This window comes from Anopheles arabiensis, chromosome 3 (genome assembly GCF_016920715.1).
Source record: "Anopheles arabiensis isolate DONGOLA chromosome 3, AaraD3, whole genome shotgun sequence".
Classification (NCBI taxonomy): Eukaryota; Metazoa; Arthropoda; class Insecta; order Diptera; family Culicidae; genus Anopheles; species Anopheles arabiensis.
In genome coordinates, this window is record NC_053518.1 from 44354486 (window position 1) to 44374152 (window position 19667).

The following is a 19667-nucleotide window of genomic DNA, read 5'->3' on the forward strand; positions in this document are numbered from 1 at the left end:
TAGAAACAGGGGGAAGGGGTTCGGTCGATTTTGTATTGGCCGCCATAGTCGAGCGGAAGCGATTTTTTTCCGAATTGAGAGTGAGCGCGCGCAGCGCTCTCTCGCTTGCCTTCAAATTACACGGGGCGCTCTCGCGATACAAAACAGCTGATACCCCTCCCTCCCGTTTTTTCCTCTCGCGCTGCGCTGGATGCGCGGATCAGCTGTTCTTGCTCTCTCGCGTTTCTTTCGGTTTGCGCTGCGCTGTTGCCGCACTTGCGCGCTGCGCTGAACACCCCCTCCCCCTCGTTTCTTTCGTTGCGCGTTGTGCGCTGTGCGCTTTCGTTCACTTTGATTTGCAGCGTAATAAAATCGCATGCATCGAAATAAATTTAATTACATCAAACTCGTTTGATATTTTAACACTTTATTGAAACTTAAGGCACAGTTCCACACATCGCTAACCACAATCTTGCCACAAAACCACACATATTTTTTATTATAAATAATAACAAAAATCGTCACTTCAAGCACCCGCCTTACTGCCTGTATGTTGTGTATGTTGAATACTGTAAAAAAAAAGCATTGAAATAAAGCAGCATAATTTACATATTCATGTTGAATTATGAAAGATTAACGCTGCTTTATTTCAATGCGCACAACACTTCAACACTTGAAAATACGACCGAGGCCGTAATAATGTGAATTGAAATAAATAACACTTCAACACTTCACTTCAAATTACATCGAGCGCCCGGGACTTAGGCTAAAACGCGCGCGGCCTCACACTGCGAAGGCTTGAACTGTACTGACGATTTTGTGTGGTAGCAAGAAAGGGAACGCACGAGGAACACTCGCTACACTAGTGCGAGCGAGACACCGACACCAGCAAGCCGCTGCGAGAAAACCAAACTGAGCGCGCTGGCTGAAAGTGAACGCACACATTCACACATGTGTGATTGTGTGAGTGCGAAAACTGTGTAGAAAGCAAAACACGCTCTCGCCGCCGCGTAATTCCGCGTATTTCCAACCGTCTCCCCCTGCTTCTACATGCCCCTCGCCTGAAAGACGCACACTTTTACATTCTCATTGCTAGTAGGGGCGCGCCTTCTCCATCTCTATCTCTGCTTTCGTTCCATCTCTCTTCTCTCATCCTCATTTTTGCATGTATCAATATTTTTCGCTCTCTCTGATTTCACTAGACTTCTCTCTCACTCTTGATCCCTACAGACATGCAATAGAGCGCATTCTCTCCGTGGTAGCGCTCCATCCACCAATTTTAATATTTAGCCCAAAACAACGGACTTCCCCAAGTGCCAAAAATCCACTAAACGACCACTAAACGGCTTCTAAACGACTCAAGTTCTCTACCTAAACGGAATATAGAAAGACTTCGTTTAGCAGACGGCAAACGACTCATGCATTCTAAAAATAGCAAAAAAGCTGGTGGCGCTCTTTGTTGATGGGATACCCCAACCAGTTGAGAGCTTCATCGTTTGGAGGAGAGCTTTCTCATTTCCTCTGTACTGTTGTATGGTTTCGCATTGAAGTTATGCATCGCTAGAACTAGAACGGCGATACGATTGTTTAAATACTAAATTTTATGTTCTTTCGATCGCAGAGGTGGTCGAATAAAACTCACGCGTTACTGATAAACTATATAACGTATATTCGACTTCTTGGTTACACTTGGTTTTTGGCTCCGAGCACGCTTCCTTGCTGACCGCTAGATCTTCCGTGCGCGCTGGTGTTTGGCGGTCAACGTCCGTGACCGCGCAACCGATGACCCCCGGATCGATCACACGCATATATTGACGGATGACGATTTGCTGTCATCCGTGAGTTGCCGCCGTGAATGAGTCCGGGCCAGGTTAGCTCACAACACTAAACTTCAACAGAAACCACCAGCACTGAAGCAAGTGAGATTTGAGTAATGGTCGTTGGTGTTGATACCCACGTATCTGACCACACGACCATTCATATAGATTTTTGCTCAGAAAGTTAGAAGGCTATATAGGTCATGATAAGATGAAACTTGTCGAAACACATTGCAAGAAAAGGATAGCAATATAATGATGAGTTGTAATACGCCATCTATTGATCAAACCAATGAAGCTGTGGAGCTTTCATTTTTTTTTCTATGGATATTCAATTTTCCAGTCGTTTAAACTTAATCTGTGGCGCTTGGGTCGGATCCGATCTTGAGCCGGACCCCCACCATGTGTTTCTACCTACCCCTCGCCTGAAAATTTCATTCTCTTTGTCGGTCGGGTAAGCTTTAACCGCCGACAGCGAGATTAAAATTCAAATTTAAATGATTTTCTTTGACGAGCAATTCTCGGAATTCACACAACTGACATTTTCTACTTATTATGAACATTAAATTTTAACGGATAAAATTTTTAATTCCAAACGCATGTAGCATTTTTCAAGTTGCAGGCAAACAAACGTGCATCAGCGCGATACGTAACAAATGAGGATAGCGGTCCTTGAAACAGTATTCCAAGCGCCACAGATTAAGCTTAAACGACTGAAAAATCAAATATTTGTGATTTTCGGTAGGATAAATGGAAAATCGATAGTTTTAGGGCGGTCATCTGTGAATCGGTAGACATATAAAAAATCGGTAGGAATACAGATAAATCGGTATTTCTGGTCACTCTGCATATAGACAAGGGCCTCACTGTGGTTTGACAGGTTACCATGATGATTGTGAGGCTTCGGTCTGATAATCATGCTACACAAACTGACTGTTATACTGCCATACAATTGAAAAGATCTTTTTCCTCACATCACTTAAGTTTTACTTATTTCACCTTAGCGAATGTGTTACATTACTCTTTGAAAGCAACCCACGCTCACAAAATTAAAGTGCGATTATGGACTATCCAAATTGAAACGAAAAAAATGTGATGATTTAGATGATGATACAATCATAATATGAAGAAATTTGATCGTTGTTGTTTTCTTAATAAAAAAACAAAACATCAATCAGCTCAGATAAATCTGACCGACTCTCTTTACCTAATATGAAACATCTAACCCAAAGATAAACCAGTTTGCTCGATGCACTGTATGTTATGTCTCTCCATCTGAAAGAGCGCTGCCTCACCACTTTAGGGGTGTTGTTTGGTTTCCCCCTTGCTGTTGCTTGCTTTTGAACAGCGTCACTTTTTCGACAGTCGTGAGTGCGGACGGACGCGTACTGCTTGTTCTTCGTAGTCGAATTTCAGGCAAAAGTGATTTTTGTTTATATTTGTGTCGACCGTGTGCATCGTATAACCATCATTGGTTACAAAAAAAGTGTACTTTAAGGTAGATAAAATTTGGAAAAAGCCCATTTAAAAGATTTAACTTGCGAAACGCTAAGCTTTTCGGCGCCTCCTGGGCGTTTTCGATCCGTGTTGTGAATTGAAGCCGTGCAGTCAAAAACATCCATACCCTGATTTCCCGTACAGAAGGAAAAATAAAGCATGTTTTCTGAAATTGTTTAATGAAATTGAATAACAAACGGTGTTAGAATATTAGAGAAAAGTGTAACCTTGGTCAGCAAGAGCACAAGAGTGCGCTGCGGAGCGTGTTTTCGTGCCACGCTTGTGTGTGTATGTGTGCGTATGTGTGTGCAACCGTAGGTAAGAGAAAAAAGGGGCGTCTGGATCTTTATGTTGCGTTTTTATGTTTGGCGGCGGGCCGTAAAAGGGTGGTAACGAGTGAGTGAAACAGTGCGCCGAAGTTTTTCACGCTTCGAAACCCCGTAGACCGCTTCGAAAATAGCGGAAAAGACCGTTCACATCCAGTAACCATCCAGCGTGATGGGGCAGTGAGAATTTCCGCCCAAAACTCACGCATGGATGACAGTGAGATGGGATTGGGAAAGGGCACACTCTGCAGTATGGTGCGTTCTATGCTCCGCCATGCTTACAACCTCGATTGAATTCGTTCCCCGAGCAAGTGTGGCTATTTGGAGATACATTTTTGAATCCAAAACAGCAGTTTGGAAAAAGTGCGTTTATGAAAGGTTTTGTGAATTGGGGAATTTATGTGTGTTTGTGTGTGCTATGGAGGTCAAAGAAAATGCGTGAAATATAAATTGGAAACTTCGCTCCGCTTGGTACACATCATCGGCAAGGCTTGTGGCTGAGAGTGAGATGAGGTCATCTCCCTTTGACATTTCTTCGGGGGTGTTAGCGGCACGAAAGCCAAATCCTATTCCTTCCAACAACGCAGCAGTGAAACAAAAATCTGATGTGCACATTCAGACCCGTTAGTGGCACCAGGCACAGACACCATGACGGCACGTACATAAATTGGTGTGAGATGGGGGGGGGGGCGGAAATCGTTCGTTAGATTCGATTTTTCCCGTCACCCAGCTTTTCCGGCCACAACATACGTCGTCTCCCCCTCAGCCCCCCATTGTCAAACATTTGAACTGTTGTTGTTGATATTGATGTAGTGATAGTTTGCGTGTGCATGTGTGTGTGTGTGTGTGTGTGTGTGTGTGTATTGCGGTTGCGTGTATGTGTTGTGTGCTTCGGTAGATATGCAGTGAAATGTAAGTTCGCCCAGCATAAAAAGAAACCCAGAGCGAGAGAGAAAGGGAGAGACGGTGCACGCCTGTGTGTGTTTGTGAGAAAGAGAGAGGGAGAAAGAGAAAGAGAGAGAGAGCCTTTTACTGTGGTGCGGTTGGAAAAATCGATACGGTCGGTGACTGCTTTGTTGATTTTTGTTGTTGTTGTTGTTGTTGGTTTTGTTAGCCTGATTGTCGTCATCGATGTTCTTTCTGCATTTAACCAGAGCATACTGCATACGTACTTACTACATGTTCGTGTGAAAAAGTCTAGTTCAGTAGCAAAAACAAAGTGCAAACTCGGGAAATCCATAGTTGCCCATGCTTTGCCCGGTGAATTGCAGTAAGCGTGTTCAAATGCTATGTATGTGCTCCACGAAAGTCGAAATTAAGTCTGATTGTCGTTCCACGTTCGTCCGTTTATTGGTTAAAACTTGATCCTTGCACAGAGTGTGGCCGTGTTTCAATTGATATGTTTTGTTTTCACCTTTATTAGCTCGATTTAATAGCAATTAATCGCGAGTGTCTGTGTGTGTGTGTTTGAGAGTGTGTGCTAGTGGTTCCGGTTATTACATTTTGCGAAACTGTATTAAACAGAATATAGAGAGGAAACAGTCGCCGCTACGTATCAAAACACCGCAATACGGAATCTATTGTCGAACGCGGCTCGGCTAGCGGAAATCACAGCATGGCACTTGAGGAGACCCAAAACAATGGGTCCGCGGTGGCGGTAGCTCCCAAGGAAACGGTGCCACCGTCGCTCAAGCAACAGCAGCAACCACCGCAAGGTCAAGCGCAGATACAGCCGTCGACATCCAACGAAAAGCTGAACAATCTTGTCAACGGTGGTGGCGCCACGACGGAAAAGTCTCGATCCAACAACAAACAGGTAAGAAAATGCGGTAGGGAAGGCGAGGAGGCTGAGGAGAGAGAGGGGGGGGGGGGGGTAGTAGTGCCCAGGAGTTCACGAAACGATTCCAATTTTTTCCTGACCATATGACATTTTTCCTAACCATTTCGGTTGTGCTCTTTTGTTTTCTTCTCCCGTAAAAAGAACTAAACTACGCCATCAATAACAAAAGAAAAGTAGTTTTGTACGCTCCAATAGGCCAAAAACTCTTTCAATCAGTTTTATGTCCGTTTTTTCAAATAGTCTTTTCAATAAAATCTTTCGTGAATGAATTCATAAATTCATTCATACCAAAATATGTAAAGTAAAAACATCGGATAACCACTATCAACATTATCGATTACATAAACGTACATTAACAGTTTGTTAGTAATCGTACTGTTCGATTCGTTTGGATTGTGCCCTTGGGAGTGGGTAAATATTTAAATGCTTTGATGCATCGCTACATCGACAATCTTATCAATTGAAGCATGCAACTGTACGTGTCGACTTTACCATTATCAATGAAATTTGTCTCGCGTTTAGCGCTTCGCTTGCACTGTGAAGCAAAACAAACATTATGCGGCACACCATGTGGAATGTTTACCTAACCTTTTCACCCGTACTAAGAAAGGTTCGCTGCTCTTTTTTATGGCGCTTGAACTCGTGGGAACAATTGAGATAAGGCCTAACGAACACCACATTCACCACCAGAGTGTTGACAAAAAGCTAACCCCCTTTAAATAAATAAATTAGTCTATAGAAATTAATATTAAGTTGCTACCAAAAACAATTGAATCATATTAGACGGAAAGTGGCAATTTTTTCACACAATGTGCGCAACCCCTTTTTCGAGATCACACACAAGCTTGCGAATATCTATCTACACTCCCTGCGTTACATACTGCGCGATTTGGGTGAGAATATTTCAAGGTCATCCCAACGATGCTCATCGGAGCTGTTCGCAGTCGCTTCTCTCGCTTTGAATTGAATCGAGCAAAAGTTGGTCGTTTCATAGCATCCACATTCTTAACCACCCTAGTGGTTTTAACTTTCTTGTCTTTTTTTATGGCTCCCCCCTTTTTTCATCCGGTCAACCTGGGGCAGATTATCAGAAGAGAAAAGACCACAGTGAGGAGGGACGCTAGCAAACGAAGCATAGAAACAACGTAGGTTTGCGCAAACACGACGATACCGGCACACCAAATTGTGTCTGATGTCATCGTTGAATTTGATCTCAGACTGTGGACTAGGGACGTTCAGCTAAGGCAAGTGTGAATTGCCATATCTTCAAGCGAATGGTTTTATTTTCTGTTTCTCAAAACGTTGGTGGCTAAACGTAGTTTACTAAAATGTTTAAATGTTTATTTTTGCAATTTTGCGTTTTATCCTCTGTATGGTCCGTTGGCTAATTTTAATTATTTTCTTATTTACTGAAGAATGTTTATTCTAAAAATAAAAATAAAATGGTGATGATATATATTAATTGTTATTATTATTTAATAAGTTTAGTTATTATTTATGTTGAACGAATTGCCCAAAAAAATTGATCAGAATTCAACAAGTAAAAGTGCCTATCCCAATTTGTTGTTCTCCTTCAGCAAGTTAATCTTTAATGAAATCATGTTCATTAATGAACACTAGCCACAAAAAGTACTTAAAAGGGAGTACCTGCACGCTCTCAATGACCCTAGCTAGCTGAAAGGTGAGCAGATATGTCTTCATTTAGTAAGAATGGTCTCGTAATCTATCATCCTTAATGGGTGACCATTTGTATGCCACAATGAAATGGATCTTACACTGGCGGTATATCAGTCGTCGCTGATACCGCTGATCGCAAGGCCCATCCAATTATGGGTTGGTCGGGTCTTTTACTGGCAACGTTGGATCCGATTTCTTCAGGGATCCCAACAATTGAAAGCGCTTTAAATTGCAGTAAGAAGCAAAACGACCTCGTTTGCGTTCATCATCTTGCAAAAAGGGGGAACGATTTTATCTGTGCAAGTATCAATTCGTCGTCGGCGGTACCCGATACTCGCTACAACCAGGGAAGTAGACATCCCCTGCTGGAGCTCTTTCACGGTTGACTGATGAGACAGAGTGCATCCTTCCCGCATGGTCGCGCATCTTCGACGAAACAAGCGGAATTAATATGTTTATTTTTCGTCGTTAGCTTCGACACTGAAGACGGCGCGCTTATGTCATCGCATCGAGCGGAAGCACTCTAAATTGAAACATATCTTCACAGCAGCAGCGGCAACTACCCCAATGGTGGTGGTTTAACTTTTTGGCCAACAATGATGCTGGGTATTCAAATGAAGCGATTGGTTGATAGAAACGGTAATATAACTGTGACCCGTTTTCTAGGCCGCGCTAGATGTTTATAAACATCAATAGGAATCATCTTCAGTGTGCACTATAGCTCTCAAGGGCACGCTGTACGTGGTGATATGTTCGGCCTGTGAATTAAGGAAGGTTAAGTCTTACAATGGGTATAAGCCTCGTAGTTTTCGCCAAGTTTATTCAAATGCCATCTTCTGCGGCAGCATCGTAGTAGAATGATGTTCATTAGTTTAGCTACATTTAATGGCGGAAATGCCGTGGAGCATTTGAATGAATCTCCTTCAAAATTGCACTCTCAAGAGCCAAAATCATGCTGTACAGCGCTTGTCACATCTTTTTTCTTTCCTGCAGTGATTTGAAGCGTTTTCGTGTCATTTGGGCTGTTTTTGAGGCTCAACTAACATGAACTTCAATTTAGCAGGTTTCTGCTACAAAGCATACCGTTCAGGAAGGAAGTATGCCCTTGAGGCTAACGACCATTTTCAAGAGAACGTTAGAATTTTGCACAGTTGAGTCTATTAATACCACTTTATTGCGTCCTGCTCATCACGATCGTCTTCAGCGAAACGTCATCACCTCTGATGATGGTATACTCTTTGCTTGTTATCGTGATGGTTCGCTGCTCTTCAACATTAGCTAGGAGCGGATATTGATGGCGTTGATTATGTGGTGCTGCCGGGAATTTGACCAAGACGATTGATGTTGTCGGTCGGCATTGTATACAATGCAGTAGTACCTATTGATAAATTTTAATTTCTTTGATATGACGCTTTTGACACCTGACACTTTTGAGCAAAAATTATCAAATCTGTGTGAAAAAGAAAGTTAAATGCCAGCTTTAAAAACAAAGTTTACTCTTTGTATATATTATTATGCATCGAGATGCTAAGAAATCTGTAACGCCTAGTAGTGTCATTAGCACTATCCAAAGCTTGTTTAAATTTGACCTCAGTTTACTGAGTTAAACTCAACTCAGTACTCAACTCAAGTTTACTGAGCTTCTTTTTCATATTGTTCGTATTATTTAATGTGTGTATATTAGTAAGGAATTGTGTGCGGCTTGTTTTGAGAACAGATTCAACTGAAACTGAAACAAACCAAAGGTTATCTAACAACCGTAAAATAGGACTAAATGAGAAACGCATTGCAGCTACACAGTACTAGTTAGTTTAGATGAAATCATTGTTTGGTCTGCTCATACAAGCGTTAATAGCTGGGCGGTTGTGATGTGTTGGACATAAAACTATAATTACAAACCACTTTCGCCTTTCGGGCGGACGGACGAGTGTAGTTGAAACCTCAAAAAGACGGAATGTTTGTTTGGTTGTTACATTGCTCGAACTCTTAGTATTTTTTCACTATTTCTAGTTGAGAATATGCACTTTTTTAACATTAGATCTAAATTTTCCTTTTACTTTATTTCGATTTTACGAATAACCAGGGTTTTTGGCCTTTGTATAGAAGAAATGTTTGACCTAAATTACATATTTGAATCGTGCAACAATGAATGCTCGATAAAAAATACGCATATGTTCTATTTTCGAAAAAAAAAATCAGAAATCGGAATCAAATCAAAAAGAATCTTAGCTGTCCTTGTTCGCTTAAGCATATTGTTTGTTTTTAAATTTGATTCTAATTTTGCCAAAATTAAAATTAAATTTAAAATACAAAATATATGCTTAGGCGAAAAAGGATAACGTGGGATGTTAACCGATTGAGATATTGATCAGAATCAGGTTTTTATAGTGGAAAGTACTCCTCGCTTTGATTCATCCATAATTTCAAGTATTTAGATTGTGCTCAAAACGTTGTGATGAATGGTACGCCATTTTGATTGCACTACACATATTGGGATTGAATGAAATACTTGTTGTCGGAAAAGGCGTTTTTTGTTGTTTAACTTCTTTAGCTAATCTTCTCATTATTTTGAGATTTGTGCGGTAATGCTAAGATGCGTGATGCAAATTTCCGCTTAATAATATACCACACCATGTACATTACAAACCACAAAACAAACGTCATCAGCAAATGAAAGCAAACGCGTCATTCGACTGTCGGTCAGAAGGAGAATTAGAATTAAAACCCGTTTCAAGACGACCCCTCAAACATTTACCCCGCAACTCGTAACAGCCAGGCTCATCGCGAACGAAAACTTTGGATCAGCGTTTCGTTCCCGTCTCGTAGTTGAAGTGGTTTGGTGGCTTGGAGAAAAAAAGGGAAGACATTAAATCACTGCGACCGCGAGTCCACGGCAAGAGGTGATTTCTTTCCCGTTCGCCTTGGAGCATTTTTTTCCTTGTTTTGTATGTTACGTTATTTTATTTCATTTTCGTTACTTTCCTCGGAGCGACCATCATACGACCATTTTCTGGCCATTTTATATCACCGCTTACTTTTGCCTCATTTTATTCAGTCATTCCAAAAAAGGAGGTACTGGCCGACTTGGAACCGGTTCCGTCCCGCCACAGTAGTACGAGATTCGAGATGATGCTTTCCTTATCATTCGGTCACCACCGGACCGGGTTGATGGTGAAGAGGAAAAAAAAAAAGAAGAAAAGCGAAGTGCTCAGCACCAGGCAACAACCTTCACATCAATCGATAGCTCGTGTTGCGTTTGCGTGTGCCGTTTTGTGCTTATTGGACCTGGGAACGATAGTGAGTTGATTACGCAATGCACAATCCGCCCGTGAAAGGGCGGTTCTGAATCGCACTTTTCACCAGCACCCCGAGTATGACCCTGTCGTGTCAATCGATAATGGGTGGCAAATTTGCTATGACCCGTACTCTGGGTCGGGTCGACGCGGATCATAAACGTATCGATTTATCTTGGCTATCTATGAAAAAACTGACACTGCAAAATGCGTCATGTATTATTGCAGTGTTTTGATAAAATTTTAATTTTGGGCTATCATACACTCTTGTGACAGATTGATATTTATAGTTGTTTTTATTTATAGGACAACATAATACTTTACAATGCTCATTGATTTATAAAACTAGAAACATTGTTGTAAGGCATTATAAATATATGAAATATGCTTCTGCAAAAGGAACTTGCCAAGTGAAACGTAGCCCACCGAAGTACGAAGTAGATAAAACTTTACATTTAGCTGTCAATCTAACCTACGAACAATTCAATTCCACTTGTAAATATTATCGCTCATGCAAGGGCTTAAGAAAACGTTGCTATCTTATCATCGCTGCTTGCAAAAAACCACTGCAAGATTGGACTCGGGAACACACGCAAAGGTTTATTTGAATGCTCACCATAACGAGCAGTATAGGACAAGGGCAAACGGTGAGCGCGAATGGTTTATGGTGGCGACAAGGCGTACCGGTTTGACCGTATGCTATGCGAGCTTCAATTGTTGTATTTACCGCATTGGCTGTGCATATTACTTCGATTATCGCTTTAGTGCAGCAAAATCGCATAACATACTTAAGAGCTTAAGAGTCAAATTGGTCACGACCGACAGACAAATGTCCCTCATATTCTGTGTTATGGAGGATGGAAAAGTTTTTGAAACAAAAAAGCAGATACAAATATATGTTACGGTGCGAGTAATAAAAGCCGCCAGACTCTTACTATCAACAGCTGCAGTGGTTAAGATGCAAAACACCGTGGGGCAAAAGTAATTAAACATAAAACGAAACTTTCGTACCTTCGCAACTCGCCTTTTCAAGGTTCTAGTCTGATGGGCAAAAACAAGCTGCAGAAGCTATTGGGCTAAAGATATTAAATTTATATCAGTTTAAGTATTCCTAAAGTACACGTTGGGCCTGTTTCTTCTGGCAAATAATAGGAATAGCTATAGGAATGATTCATATTTCAGCAGCGATTTTAAAGTCGTTTCACAATGTATTTTCTGAACATAATTCAACCCATATCCTGTTGCACGCGTGGGACGTCAAGTCAACAGTTAAAGACGAGTTTAACTAGCCCTATATTCCGTCCCTAGTGGTTGAAGGGACCAACAAAATGCAGCGGACGTCCTGACTACTTGCATCTGAGTCGTATTCGATTGACGTTACTGTTTTTGTCCGTAGCCAATTAAGGTAATTGTAGAGTGGGGCTATTTTATTACCCAATCGAAAGAAAGGTTCAGTGTTCTGTTGGTGCAGCGTGTAAAGATTTTTTTTTCATTTGGAAATGCGACTTCGGCTAGGCTCGTCATTCGCGCTTAGCACGGATTTTGTCGTTGCTCGCGTGACACGAAAGGAGGCCGGCCGTATCTTTTATTGATTTATGACCCTTGATGGTTGAATGTTCAGGAACATGAGCGCAGACTAAAAATACGTATGCGACTACTGGTTGATTTGTTTTCCAATTTCTATTTATATTATTAAAAGTAATAGAGAGTAAAACATTTGCAAACTCCAAAATTAAGTTGAATCTGTTTGGAAAAATATCAAACTGGAATAAAAATCCCCATATAGTCGCATTTTTTTCTCACTAATTTTGTCAGATATACAATGTGTTGAATTTGGATTTGTTTTTTGTTTGGATTTTTGTACTCAAGAAATCAATAGTGCAATTTACGCAACAAAAGGTGTTAATCGGAGAGCTGTGTTTTTGGTGTTTGGCACTTAAGTGCTAATCTCGTGAAAGATGTTGTATATACAAGATCTATCAGTCTTAGTTCGTATTGCATTTTGAAACAAAGATGATGTATAGGTACAGAAAATATATTCTATGAATAAAACGTTGATTGCAACATTATGCAATACCTTGCATGAAATTGTTTGTTCATGTTTTTTGTCATGTTAGTTGGCCTTAACTTTGTCAGTCTGTTTTGTCAATTTTCTTTATAGTTTACTTGTATTTTTTATTTATTTACAAAACATTTGCTAAGTTATATATTTTCTTCTTAGTTGTTATACTATAATGATCGTTACAAACGATTTTTCTAAGAAAAATATAATATGAGTATCTCACATATCAATTATATATAATACTTATTATTTCACGGATGTTCCATATTTTATTGAATTACTCTTAATCGTTGAAGCACAAAATAATTTGAAATACAATAGTTCAAAATATAAGTTGAATAAGTGATGAGTTATTCAATAATCTTAACTTAATCGTTTTTTATGTTGATTTCCATTTGTTATACTTTTTTTTGCAGCGATGTGTAAATAAAAAAAACCTAACAAAACTTAATACGAGGAATGTACAAAACACTTGCTGTCGGTGCCTCACTCATCGCTGAACTTGTCTGTTCATAGAAGCTCACCACTTCTTGATTCGCCTGTTTTATGCGTCTAACAACGGTTTCATACTTTCGTGCGGATCAATGAATACGGAATTCATTTTGGTTTCCTTCATTATTTATCAAAACTCATTGAATTTTACGATTTTATGCCCGAGGTATACTTAGCAGAAACCGCATCAATAAATAGACGACCGTGCTAAGCAGCATAAATCACGGCATAATGCCGGTGGAAAAGCCCAGTAACTGCGTAAAGAGGAAGTCAAGTGAAATTGAAAAGAAATTTTGTTTCTCTTTTTGATCTTGACCTGTCATTTCTGTGGAATCGCTCAAGCACTGAACAGTAAGGCATGTTAATCTTTCGGAGAAAACTGTGCTCATGGTGGAAAAAGGCAGCCATCGATGGTCAGTTTGACCTCCATATTCATATGGGCTTTGCAGGTTTGCAGACAAGCTATCTGTTCGCACGCTTGTTGCTATACTGGTTCGCTATTTTCACGCTCAACAATTTCATCCCCCCTAGCCAGTTGTGTGTTTGTTGAGGGTTTTTTTTTCATTTTTCCCTTTTCTAGTACTATGATAACTATTATCGCCACTAAACGGTCGATAAACTCAAGGAACTGAAATTATCAGATTCTTGCCTGTATTTGCGACCTGGGTGGAAGGCTCAAATGTGTATAAAAATAAAATAAAACGAAACAAAACTAAGGAAATAATGACAAAAGTATAGCTTTTTTGCCAAAATCCAAAGAAGGATGTCATGCATGCAGTAAATAGAAAAAATTGGCGAAACTATGAGAGGCGATAACACAAAAAAATTTCATCAACAATTATGTGTGATCTTCTACTTGCTCCTATTTTGGTTTGCACACATTAAAGAAAACAATTGGCATGCAAATTTCAGTCAGCTGTGCATAAGCTGTTAATGACCGATTTGCTCGGTGTGGATGTTGCGACCGATCAGTTAAAATTTCTCCCCTTTTCGACTGAAACTGATCTATGTGGGGATCGGTCTAAAAGTGGATGGTAACAGAGATTGGACACGGAATGGGTAGGATACATTTCAAAAACATTTATTCCACTTCAATATTTCCGATTGGTCGAGATTGTTCGTTTTGAAAGAAAATTGGCAAAAAGAAAGTATGAGAACGTGATGCAGCAATTTCGTAAATGAGCATTTCTATTTATTAAAGTGAATTGCACTGCAGCAATCAGATCGATAGCACGATCGTGACTAGACTTTTCGTTATTAGATTCTAGAACGCTATTTTGTTTTGACTAGAATAGTCAACCGTGACGGTCTTTGTATCAATGATTTACATATTTCATTGTATGATCATAATTGTAGTTGTTAACTATAATCAAAAAAGTTATTTAAACATAATTTTTGTCTGATCGCCAAGAACAACTAAAAATGTTAACCAAAAGTGCAGAATATACACTATACGTTAGTTTGTAGTACAGTTGTAAAAGTAGTTTATTATTGTTTGGAGAAACCAGCACACGAAGGCCTAGTTTAGGCACGTCTCATGCACATCTAAAAATAATCTTTTCCGGAGTGATGGTTATGCTTGTTACGCTGACAGTAGCAAATTTGTCTTTGCCAAAAAGAGAAGACAAATTAAACCGTCTCCAAGAAACAGATAAATCATCTGTGCATGAACGTGTACCAGGTTACTGCGGCCCGCTGGTAGGTGATGTAGGGATAACGAGTCTGGAACACTGTACAACCGTTTCACACCCGGCAAACGCTCCTCCGGGTTGAGGAATTTTTTAGGTCATCCTTTGCTTTGAGGGTTTTTTTTCTAGCGTATTCTCACTGTTGCATCCAAAAATAATCTCTAGTCACATCGGAATCAACGATTCGAAACAAAGGTCGAAGGAAAATAACTCTTGCCTTTTCTAACTGCTATACGCGCGGCGAGATTCGAATGATTCGTCGCTCAGGTTTTGGCTGCCTTGAACGAAGATCGAGAGCCAGCATACAGAGGCTGTTAAAGTTGGGAAACGCATTCTAGTGTGGCTTTTGTCAATTGTTGAAAGGTCGTCGTTTCAGTCGTTTGTTAATGTGCGAGGCATTCGTCAGGTTGTTGGCCAGCAATGACTGTCAGGAAGCAATGATCGTGTAGGGTGGGTAGAGAAAGCATTAAAGATGCATTAAGCTGATATAGCTCCACTTTGTCAACGGAGCGAGTAATATAACTTTGTTTGCTGCTCACGTGGCGTTTAATGTAGTGAACGACGGGGATAAAATGATCACTCAAAATCTGGATTCTATGATTTCAATTAAAACTGTAACAAAGACAATATTTTGTTGGAAAACAAAACTAAAAAACCGTGACGGTTCAAAAATCATGACCCTTTGGTTTCAGATTGGTTAAAATAATGAAAACCATCTCGAAACAAAGACAAACCGAAAGTGTCTGTGCGATATAGCCGTAGTGAAAGTTTCTCGTGCCGGATGAGGAAAAATAAAAGATTCAATAAATGATTATGATCAAAATTAACGCAGGCTGGAGTGGAGATTTGGGTCAAAAGAGGTGTAGTGAGTGAGAGTGAATGGACTCATACCACGCTCCGATGGAAGACTTCGAAGAAAGAAAAAAACAAAGGTACAAAACTGTTCGGTCCTTTCCGCAAGGGATTAATGTGTATGTGTAGTTGTGCTGCATTGGAGAAATAAATTTCGACATGCCTGACAAGATGCCAGCGCCAGCGATGCAACGAAAATGTGCATCCGCGGTAACGAAAGTGGCTGCGAAACTGGCTATCTCCAAACATCGTGATCAGCAACGGCGATAAATCTCATCATCAAAAAAGTGCCCTTTTTGTGTGAGGGACCCCTATTTCTCTGACTGCAGTTGCTTCATGAACCGCCCACACACACGTACTCTGGGATCTTGGCAGTTGAGCTGTACTCTACAGTCGTTACTGCTACATTTGTGTTGTGGAAGAGAGTTTGTACGGAACGGAGATCCCTCCCGGTGAAAGGTAGTTCCCCAGATTAGTAGCCCATTGGGGGCAAAACTAGCATCATCGGAATAGGGAGGAAGCAGTGAGTTGTCGAGGCAATGGAACCCCCAACGCAAACTGGTGGTTCAATTTTATTTGCCGACCGAAACGGTGCTTTCCCTTTGGTTGTCTGGCTTTGTCCAGGCAGCGCCAGTGATTGTTTCCGCGGCACCGGAACATGCAACAAGCTGCTGGTGTAAGGGTAGTTGAAAGGTAGTGGTGTGTATACAGGGAACGAACGTCCACAACGTTTCGTAGCCACACTCAACTATCTCGCTACTTTCAACCAACTAAACAGCCACCCACAGCAGCCATCAATCTGTCAAAGTGGTCGATTCTTGTGTTACTGCGTTCATACAGTGAGCTCATACTGAGGAATGAAGAGTAGCGTTCGCAGTTTCCCCTCGTCAGTCCCGAGTCTCAGTATGGAAGTAATCTTTTTTTTTTGTCCATATTGCCCGATTCGATGGAAGAGTTTAAACAGTTTTAAATAGACTGCGAACGAAATTGTCGGCGTGGTAAAAACGCGCACACTAACATCGTTGGCGGTCTTTGCAAGCCGTACCAAGACGCGCTGGATTCGTAAAAAAACGCAAACAAAATTACAACAACAAAAACACAGTACAAACCTGTTTAAATTTGGACTCTGACGGAATGGCAAATCTTCGCACCTATTGGATTTGGCTTGTTTCCTGCAGTAACGCTGGATACATTTTTAAAACGTCACCCTTCACGCGGGTACCTTGCACACGAATATGTGCGGGGAGAAAAGTAAACTTACCTACCGACCATATTTTCGTGAAATGTCGGCGAAACACCGGTAACGTAAATAAAACCGTAAACTTATTGTGCCACATCGCGCAGTAAATTTAAAATTCCAAGATCATTCGGTACACAACACAATAAAGAAAACGAATTTCTTTATTTAACTCTATACTATACTTTAACTATATTTTACTCAATTCAGGTGGTTCGAGACAACCAATGTTAAGCTATAAAGGTTGCAAGATTTGAAGATTAATCTAATAAATTAAATTCGCATGATCAATTATATTTGCTTAGTTTGCGTACAACGTATCGTTCTAAAAAAGAATTTTATTTTAAAAAAAGGGTTTCGAGGGGACTTTTTGATACGCAATCTCAGTTCAGGTTCAAGCTGTCTTTATTTTTTGTCGTGATCTGTAAGTGGATCGGGATAGTCCCCAGAGAAATGTGTAATTACCGTGGCGTTTGTCTGTAGCCACATACCACTACCATCAGTTTTTTGAGAATGATTCCTAGTTAAAATATCCCAAGAGAATTTCAAAATCTTAGGCTAAGTAAATTTGTTTATTTTTAAGTAGCTAACTGCGGAAAAGTAGCATAGATTTTAGAAATCGCTTGTTTGTAACCATAGAATGAGCGTGATTTGGTCTCCAACGGATCTACACTGTAATGATGGGTTAACGTATCTTGCTCTACTAACGAATTGAGACAATCGATTTCCTTCAATCGGCGCACAAAACGTTGCACAGGAAAGCGAACCTAAAAATAATCACCGGAATGCACGATGTCACTGAAGCTGTTTGTGTAGTTGTTAACGTTTTCCCTAGCAAGTTGTCTATATGGGTACTGCAGAGTGATCGAAGATCCGATGCCATTTATCTGCCAAAAAAGGGGTTACTCGTACCAACCCTCGACCGTCGCTCTATAATTGTTTCGAAAGCCTTTGGCTACCTTCCGCGGCGATGGTGTCTGAACTTTCTTCTTCGTTCAAGCTATTTATGGCAGACACAACAATTAGCTAACGGTATATTTCCCTTTTTTCTGAACGCTCGAAAGGCGCCATCCAGGTGATGGCGTCTTAGACCGGTGTGGACTTTTTACTCTGTATTCGAGTCCGAAATGGGCCAATAATACGTAGTTAGCTTCAACAGCAGTGTACTGTACGGGTATCACAATATCTGTACATCGATCAGATCCCAGCTTTCTGTATGGTGCATCCGTCCAAAGGTGTAACTTGTTCCGTACGGCGGTTAAGCGACGGATTCAGTGGCAATGAATTTGACAAAACCCAACGCAAACAAACAATGGCGGTGCTACACGCTTGGGTTGTTGTTATGGGCAGTACCAAGCATCAACGTACACTGATGGCTTCATCTGTAGATATTTTTCCACAATTCGTGCTGTGTTTATAGTCATGATCAAATCGAGCAGAAAACAATAGCTGCCATGCACTATCTACACAAAAAAGGAATGCTTTTAATGTGCTTTCCGCTGTGGCCAACGACACGGAACCGGCATGATCACGTGCGTTGCGCGGTAATCTGTCAACAACCAAACATGCATTTGGAATGCATGAAGCTAATGCGTATGATGATGTGTAGTGATGAAGTAAAATGAAAAAGTTTGTGGAATAGTATGCAAGTTACAAGCTGTATGTGCAAATAATCAAGCAAAAGGACTCACTCAAATATAATACGGATAATATACTTTGTTAAAACAGTGTAAAAATAAATCATTGGTTTAACATGTCCATGTTTGCTTGTGCAAACCGGGCGTCACTTTCCGTAATTGTTATTTTACGACTCTCGATGCACGCTGTGTAATACGCAACAGGGAAGAGGCTTTTCGGATATTCATGGATGGAATCAAATGTAAAACTCCAACAACCATGATACGCAACTGTTACCTAACGGTACAGCGTTTATCCGGCATGCTCATTTAAGGTGGACGACCCGTTGAACATTTAACTGTTGTGTTGTCACCCTCTGCGCCCCGGCAACATTTGCCATTTCCTGTGTGCATACATTATGCGTCTAACGAAACGACGTGGACTTTTCTTCTTAGGTGTCATTGGAGATTTTAGTCCAGCGACCTGCGGACCATCGTTTTTGCGTTTTCTATTTAACACACGATAAACTTCGACATCCATCGCATATTTACATATGTGAAACATTATAGTAGGTAGAGAAGAGAGGAGGTCCAATCGAGATATGGTGATCCGTGCTTGTCGAAACATCAAATTCGATTCCGAGAAGTGAGAGCGATTGCTTGCAAAAACAGATTTTGAGGTTGGTTTTAGGCATTGCGTTTTCGGAGTTGTTATTGGATGTGATACGCAGGGCTTCAGTTTGTTCTCCGATCGCACGATGTCTGGCATCACAGCTTCACTCACTCGCTCTGCCGAATACTCAACAGCTGGTACTAATTTTAAATTTTAAAACGTTGTTTATTTATTCCACGCGCCGGGTCACCCACCCAATACCTCGTCGGCGTACCGACCCCCACGATTGAAGTGGGTATCATCGTCCGATCGAGCGGATGTCGGAAGGAAATACCAACCACTGAGACGGGTGGTCCAGGCAGGTTGAGCAGTGCGGAGGTTATACCAATGTGCTTTGCATTTGGTTTCAATCTGAATGTGAACACATATTTTCCCAGCCTAACCGTCCTCGGCCGCCTGACGTAATGAGCTAGGAAATACAGTGAGAAACACAAATCGTTTCCAACCGAAAGTTCGAGTGTAAACAAAGCTGTTGCGGTCTAGCTTCAATAGGGGCGTGATGAAGGTGTGGACCCTTCGGGCTTTCAGCGAGACGGTTCACACAAACACGTAAACGCAGCCGCGGGAGAATGTTGCAAAGTATGGCTGCAACGATTGAAACGCGCTTTCGCACGATCT

The 19667-nt window shown here is 40.9% G+C and overlaps 1 protein-coding gene across 10 annotated transcripts in view; it reads left to right on the forward strand.

Moving 5' to 3' along the window:
* Window positions 1-3163: 3163 nt before the first annotated feature.
* The window catches only part of LOC120902280 (ankyrin-3), a 51892-nt gene continuing 35388 nt past the window's right edge, over window positions 3164-19667 (forward strand). For 8 of the 10 annotated variants that reach the window (XM_040310896.1, XM_040310902.1, XM_040310897.1 and 5 more), the window contains exons 1-2: window positions 3164-3294; window positions 5043-5435. In XM_040310896.1, coding sequence (XP_040166830.1) covers window positions 5235-5435 — 201 coding nt within the window. In that variant the 5' untranslated portion in view covers window positions 3164-3294; window positions 5043-5234. Of the gene's footprint in view, window positions 3612-5042; window positions 5436-19667 lie in introns of all 10 variants that reach the window. The other 2 variants (XM_040310894.1, XM_040310895.1) reach the window with 2 other exon arrangements.